This window comes from Struthio camelus, chromosome Z, assembly GCF_040807025.1.
Source record: "Struthio camelus isolate bStrCam1 chromosome Z, bStrCam1.hap1, whole genome shotgun sequence".
NCBI lineage: Eukaryota > Metazoa > Chordata > Aves > Struthioniformes > Struthionidae > Struthio > Struthio camelus.
This window is the reverse complement of record NC_090982.1, coordinates 37,927,164-37,935,011: the sequence shown is the minus strand read 5'-3', so window position 1 is coordinate 37,935,011 and position 7,848 is coordinate 37,927,164. Positions and strand designations below refer to the sequence as shown.

At 40.9% G+C, this 7,848-nt stretch overlaps 1 protein-coding gene across 1 annotated transcript in view; it reads left to right on the top strand.

The window, feature by feature from the left end:
* Positions 1-246: 246 nt before the first annotated feature.
* Positions 247-7,848, top strand: part of LOC104150303 (long-chain fatty acid transport protein 6) — a 40,815-nt gene continuing 33,213 nt past the window's right edge. The window contains exon 1 of the mRNA XM_068927264.1: positions 247-766. Coding sequence (XP_068783365.1) covers positions 283-766 — 484 coding nt within the window. The 5' untranslated portion in view covers positions 247-282. The remainder of the gene's footprint in view (positions 767-7,848) is intronic.

The window sequence follows — 7,848 nt, the reverse complement described above, 5'->3', positions numbered from 1 at the left end:
GCGGCTCAGGCAGCCGCCGCCGCCTCGCCTGCAGCGGCCCGTGAGTGCCGGGCGAGGGGGCGGCGGCGGCGGCCCTGGCCCTGAGCAGCGAGGGAGGGCGGGCAGGCGGGGCTCGGCTCGGCTCGGCTCGGCGGCTGCCTCCGCCCCTGCCCACCTGTTGCCCGGCGGGAGGGAGGCGCGGGCCGCTCAGCGCCTCTCGGGCTTTGCCCTCCAGCTGCGCTGACCGCCGCCCCGGGCGGAGGGGAGGGGAGGGCGCGGCGGGCCCGCCGCGCTGCCGCCACGATGCTGCCCGCCTGGGTGCCGGGCGCCGCCGCCGCCGGCGTCGTGTGGCTGCACCTCCTGCAGAGGCTCCTCTTCCCCTACTTCTGGGCCGACCTGAGGTACCTGCTGAAAGTGCTGAAGTATGGGCTGCGAGGGGAGGTGTACCGGCTGCGGGGGAAGATCGTCACCGTGCTGGACAAGTTCGTGAAGCTGGCTGAGAGGCAGCCCCACAAGCCGTTCCTCATCTACGACGGCGTGGTGCACACCTACCGGGACGTGGACAGGAGGAGCAACAGGGTGGCCCAGGTCTTCCTGCAGCGCGGCACCCTCAGGAAAGGCGACACGGTGGCCTTGCTGATGGGCAACGAGCCGGACTTCATCCACGTGTGGTTCGGGCTGGCCAAGCTGGGCTGCGTGGTGGCTTTCCTCAGCTTCAACGTCCGCTGCCGGTCTCTGCTGCACTGTCTCAGTAGCTGTGAGCCCAAGATGCTGGTTGTGGGAGCAGGTAGAGTATACACCTGATCTGTGCATCCAAAGCTTTCAATGTCACGTTCCCCCCCCCCTCCCCCCGGGTCTACGCCCCTCCAGCTGCTTTGCTGAAAACTAGATTTTCCCGGACGGTCGTGGAATCAAAGAAATCTAGGGCTGGAAAGGGCTTCGGGAGATCGTAACGCCTAAGCCGTTTACCCCCGAGACAGAATCGAGCATACTGTTCTCCAGGGGATATCTATTTAACCTGCTCCGAAAAAATGTACGTTGCAGGAGTGTTTACAGCAGCTGAGCGCGGCTTGCTACAAGTGCTTAAACAGCTCAATAGTTGCTTAATGTGTCTCAGAGAAGATTAAAATGGCATATTAAGAATCATTTCCCATTCCTAACTTTTTAAATAGTCGATTTTAATCTTACTGAGACTTGTTCTTTCTTTTCCTGTACTACACCACCATCCTCCTGGTGATCAAAACTACCGTGAACTGGGAGACCTAAGTTACAGGTTGTACAATTTTTGCTGCACAGTTATTTTTGGAGGTACGGTTGTCTTCTGCGGGCTACGACATGAGAGTTTTGTTTTATAGGCATGGCACGTAGGAGGTTGGTTTGAAACAACCAACTTACTGCTGACATTGGATTGTAGAAGAAATTGCTTTGCTTTGATTGAATAGGCAGTAATAGTGTGCTTTGTGTTAGTTTCCAACTTACTACACTTGTATTAAGTGCTTCAAAAGAATTAAAAAAAACTTTGACCTAGTATTGTAATTGGGTTTTAATTATAGAGATGCATAAACCAAAACCTGAGATCCAAAATTGAAACTCAACTTGTAGAGGCTTTCAGCATTTATGGTCAAAATTTGCAAGTGAACCTGCAATGCTAAAAGATTGCATAGAACCTTTTGTCTTTTTCGATGAAGGAGGATATTTCCAAAGATCAAACATTAATGTTGTCCCGCCTCGAGAAGTACTCTTCTTGAGTGTACTCTGCCCTGTTTCTAGTTCACCACTTCTGGTCCTATTGTTATTATGCAGTTAGCAGGCTGTTGCTACCGTGACACCTAATCTGTGCAATTTCCTTCCATCTGCTCTCTGCTGCTGCAAATTTGTGCTTTAAAGAAACTTACTTAAGATTTTTCTCTTGCAGATTGTTAATTATAAATGTTTTTATTCTGATTGTACATATTATGCTCATTAAAGAACAGTAATTAAAGCAAGCTCATGAAATGAGAGCCAACTTAAGTATGGTCACAAAACAATGACATATTTCTGAACAGATGGTTTTGCATTTCACCTTCTAACTTAATAAAAAAATCTTGTTTAAAACACTATCTTGCTCTTGAATACGTGCTTTTCAGAGTATGGCTTGAGGAATGGAATTCGTCTTCAGGCAGTTCTTGCTCATCGATGGTGATTAAGGAGAACTTTGGGTCAGAACTTGTATCTAAGAAGAGTTTTTAATAAAACGAGGTTAACTAATGAATGAGAAAAGTACTGGTGAAGCAGGAACAGGGCCCGTATTTCTCAACTTTTAGTCTGCTAGCTGCAGCTAACAAAAACAGAACTATGGTGACCTAACTTGTTCTAAGACTCCTACTGGGCCAGTCACCCTTATACCTCTGCCTACTAGAGAGGAACGATCTGCAGACAGATAATAAAACAGAGAAACCAAAAAAATCAGTCTCAGAGTTGATCCTGTGTGAGCTGGTAGTCTTCCTCTCTTTGTGGGTTTTGGTCTCTGCATTAAGTTGCTCAGACCCTAGAGCGTGGTGGATTCTTCCCAATATTCTTCCTCAGGATTTAGGGACTCTTTTTTATCTCTTGTGAAAGAAGATGAAGTTCTATGTACCTTGATTATTGGCCATGCCATATGAAAAAGGAGCTCCTCCTCCAAAGGGGTCCAGATTTTGCATGGAAGATTTGTATGCTGTTCTGCGGCTGAGGGTTAACTCATGTAACTCATTTTGCATCATAATATGGTTTTGTCTGATTATTATACATAAAACCTTCTCCCGAAGTTTTATAAAAATTGTTGTTCAGTAGTTAAGACTGAGGATGCGTAGTCAGTTGGACAAATTCTCAGGTTTCTGTTAAACATCTTTTTGTCAGGTGTTAGTACATTTTTTTTCAAGGACTTCTGCCTTGTGTTATCAGTGGGCATGATCTGGATTTTTTGGTATGTTTTGCTGTTATGGCATCGCTTTCCACAGGATTCTGGATAGCCTGAACATGGTGTGCTAAACAGTATGTTCTTTTGCAAAATATTTACGCTCAAGACTAACTTGTAGTTCAATCTGTCCTTGCAGTAGTCATGTATCATGTTTGGTAACTAAAGGTTTTTTTGTTTGTTTGATCCTTTTTAATCGGTGATTAAGTGCTTAGCGATTTCAGTATGTAATGATATTATGTCTGGATAGTCGAAATCCTAATTTTCAACAGTTTGTACTTTTCACAAACTACAAACAAATCTAAGCCATCTTTGAACCAGGTATCTAAAATGTCATTGGCATATCTTAATATAAAATATTAGTAGCTGTTCTGTTTGTTCTTTATTATGTTTTTTATTTTGTCACAAATTTTTTCATGGATTCCTATTTTACAGTTTATATATATATTTTTAAATCAGATCTCATTTCAAGTATATTTCCAGGCTTAACTTAGTAATTCCATGTAACTGAATTGAAACAGTAACAAAACTACATTTTCAATATTTTGGGCGACTTTTAATGTACATTATATACTGCAGCACAGTAGAAACAATCTCCCTGTAATTTGACCACTAATTGTCTGTGCTCAACAAGACCAGATTTTCTCTTTGAAACTCTTGTCTGTAATGGCACGTTAGATCAGGAACCCGCATTCAAAGGCACTTTAATATTAAGATTTCATTTGTGTTGATGGGGATGTTTCACTTTGGGTGATGTCGGGAGCAGTTCCCCCAGGTAGCTGCTTACTGTGGAATCATCTCTGCTGAGAATGCTGCTCTAGCCTTCCTCTGGGTGAGATAATTGCACCTCGTTTCTTCTTTTGGTACATCCTGTCGTCGTCTTTTTTTTCCAAAATGGTTTTGCTTTTTACATATGTAATACCTTTGCCTGAATAGGCTGGGTGCTACTTATGTTTGCATTTTCTTCCACACCTTGTTCAGTTTTTCATGCCACCTCTTGCAATATCGCTCTCGTTTTGAGGCTTTTCTTTGAACTCTTCAGTTCTGTTTTGTATCTGCATGTTTTCCTGAGGTTGTGGTTTGGTAACCCAGTCCAATTAGTAACATCTTGTCTTTCTGCCAGCACTTGCAGTCAGATCTTGTTTTGGTCTGACAATTCTGATGTTTGGATTGATTTTTCTAACTCTGTATTGGAATCTTCTAATAGTCATTACTTAAGTTTTAGGGCTTGGTTTTGACTTAATTATTTCACAAACGCTCTGCAATTGAATATTTGATTTTAAGCCCCAATGTGATATAAAAGCTTCCAATTTTCTCCCTGTTGTTGTTTTCTCATATGAAATGGATATATTTAAAAGTCGTTTCCCCCCTCCCTGCCCCAGAATGCAATATTCTTTTAATTCACTTAGCACAATGAAGTAACTTGGTTTCTTCCTTCTCATTCCAACACAGGCTATAAAGCAAATATAGACTGTCTGATTTGCCAATATTTAGACTTTCCATTCATCTTCCTTTCTAATATTTCCATTTGGCTTTGTGGTAGAGACAGTTTTTGCTTTAGCCCCTTTCAGTTATCTGCTGTATCCCCAGAGCATTTCAACTGCTTTGGGATTTTTAGCTCACGCTTTAATTTCTAGTCTAATATTTTCACTCTTCCATTCCCAGGGAACAGTGTTTAACATCCCCCTCCCACCCCTATTCTGAGGAATGTTTGCTGAAAGACATTAAAAAGTTGGAGTGTAGAACTGCACTTTAATAAAACAGCAGTTAACTAACATAACATGTAAGTTAATGAGAAACTTGCGAAGGAGAACTTCTCTGTATCAGGCTGTAAGCATTAACTTACTCTTACAGCAAAGGCTTCCAACTGCAACAGTCTGACCTGTTTAAAAGGTGTTTGTCCCTGCTACCTTTGTTACCAGATGCTGCTACCCTTACTCATTTTAAAACTACTGGATAAACTGAGGAGTAAGGTACTGCCTAACAGCAGCTTTTAAGATGCCAAAACACCGTGTCCTTCCTAGAGATTATTTCTGGTCGTTGGAGTCTTGCTTGAATAAGAAAGCACACTTTATCTTTTGAGCGGTAGTTGTGTGAAAGCGATGACTAGTGGACGGTATTTATAATCCCACCAGAGAGGTACACGGGGAGTTTTCCAGTGCCTTTACACTGTGTAGCTACTGGGAGGAGTTCAGCTCAGGAGGACATCTCGGGTTGCCATCATGAGTTCTGATTCAGGGGTTCGGCTGTGAAAGCACTGTGTTACTAAACTCTGTAAGTTTGGTTTACATCAGTCCTCATAGCAAAGGGAGTGTACAGAATTATATCTCTTAGCTGTTCAAAGCAGAGCATTTTCCTGGCCAGGATTCTTTACTCTTGAGGCATCAGTAGTGCCTACAAGCCTTCTGGCCCAAAGAAAAACCGCTATTGCTTTCTGCCACTGCTGAATGTATTCTGCACTTTTCATCATGTGAGCTCTGAAGCAGCGTTTATGCTGGCAGGATGAAGTTCAGCCAGAAATGAGTTTACATCCCGGAGAAAGTAAACAACATCTTTTTTGGCATTTGTGAATTAAGCTCATATGGTATGATATACAATTAGCAGGATCATCACTCAGATATTAGTCACTGATTGTATGAAAAATGAATGGATGAAAACTATTAGTACTTTGTCAAATATCTCATCTTTTCTTAACTCCATGGAACAAATGATCAAAGCTATCTCTAAACATCCAGGGTAAAGGAATAGTGAAAGACCTGCAGAAGACACTCCTAACTGCTGTCTTTGACGCTGTATCTCTTCAATATCTTGCTTGCTTCTCTTTTAGTCTGTAACTCTATCACAGATATCCTTTGATTGGAGAACAGTGCCAACTGTTTGTGATTCCCAAGCCTGCTTGTGTTTACTACCTTTACTGCCTTCAGTGGCATTTCAAGATGCCACACTGATCCTGAGCCACACCTGAGTTGTAAAGATTTCTGTTATTATTCCGTAATGAGAAAAGGGGGCTCAGGGGACTGAGCGTAGAGAGTCACTGGGGAATCACGTGCAGGTACCAGTTATTTTCAGATGCCAGACAGGGTGGGAAAGGGTTTAGGTTTGCCATAGCTTACTGAGCATATCAACCAGGGTACGCATCAAACTTGTGTAAGAACCATTTCATACAGCTTTTTTTTTTTTTTCCTGAGTAACTTTCTGTTCAGTACAAGTTGATCTCATGATGTGATTTATTCCTTTCATCTGTTTCGGACTGTGTCTGCTTGCCAATAGGCCGCATTGTTTCTTTGTTAGAAAATAGTATAAAAAAACTTCTGTGCAACTTGAAGCCAAGGACAGTAGTTTAAAGCTAAAACATATTTTGCCAGCTTTCTCAGAAGACGTAACTGACTTTTATATATTCATGTGAACTTAACATACTGTTTCACCAACTTTCTGTTAAGCGATGAGATGCTTTAAAGGCAAGAGGGGAAAAATGTTGGGAGAAGCATCTTCATTTCCAGCAATTACAGATTTTTTATTTATTTATTTTAAGCAGAAGCAAATGGTGAATATTCATATACACAGTGTAAACAGTGCACACAGAACTGCTGGTTATTGCCAAACTTTAGATAAATAATCATTTCTTCCAAAGCAAATAAACCAAAACCTGAATATAATTTCACAGTTTGAAATGCAAACAAGTACCTGAGATGAACTGCAAGCTTGAAATATCTAGATTGCTTTACTACATGGTGAAGTACACCTATTAGGTATCTCTAGAAATAATTGAACTATAGTTTCTCCATCTAGTCCTGACACATGGGCAGGACCGTACATAAAGACCAACAAGCTTTTTACAACATCTGGCACAGAAATTCTTTGTTCGTGGAACAACGCATTAGCTGCCTATGATCAGAATTATTCTCTGGAGATATATTAGTACAACTGAGAGCTCTCCTCAAACACCCCGTATTCATCCATGTTCCAGAAGCAATTTCAAGCTTCTGGCTCTTTGAATACAGATGTTTTAAATTACCACCCCTTTTTTTTCTTCAGGAAATCACTTATTGTTTCTGCTGTTTTCTGCTATCTAACCAGAAATCTCTTTCAAGATAACATACAATTACAAACAGTTCATAAATTGTTCCAAGTACTGAATTGCTGCGCACAAGAGAAAAATTCTATTGTATAATCAGTTCATAGAACCAATGTTCAGTACTAGTTTAAAAAAAGCATGCAACAACAAAAACTGTAGATTATAGGAGTAAATCTGAAGAAATAGCAAATCCACCTCAATTATTTGGAGTAAATGTTTCAGTCTACTAAAAGGGAGCTAGGTCTTGCTTTCATTCTTAAATAATGATGTCTGTATAACTGAAAGTAGTAGTTGACCTTTTTCTCCCTTCAAAGGGGGATACTTGATTAGGCTTTATTGTAATATATTGTAAATATGCTTATTGTAATATTGGAAATATGTTTAGTTGTACTAAAGTCCACTTTTTTATAGACTTTCACTTTACATCACTCAGATACATAAAGAATTCAGTGCACATTTTATCTGGAAGTACTGTACAGTAAAAAATTAGAAAGATGTGTGCATTTCTTCATGTTGTGTAGCCATCAACAAAAAATTCTTCAGTAGAAAAATCAACAGTTGGTAGGTAATACAGCTTCATTTTCATAATTTCAAAAACATACATAGCAGAATAATTTAAGAAACTGAAAGCAGGAATGAATATTTATGGAAAGTAAGGAGATTCAGTAATGGCCCCTTTGGTATCTGCAATCTCTGTGTTGTCTAAAAAATGGTGATACGTGGCTGTTTTTTGCCATGTGTTTTGCAAGAGAATAGTTTGCAAGTAAACAACAGGTAAGCTTTCAAATAGAATTACACTTTACTTACAGTAAAAGTGATAATCGTATATGATGACAATTATTGGGCTGTTTTTCTCAGT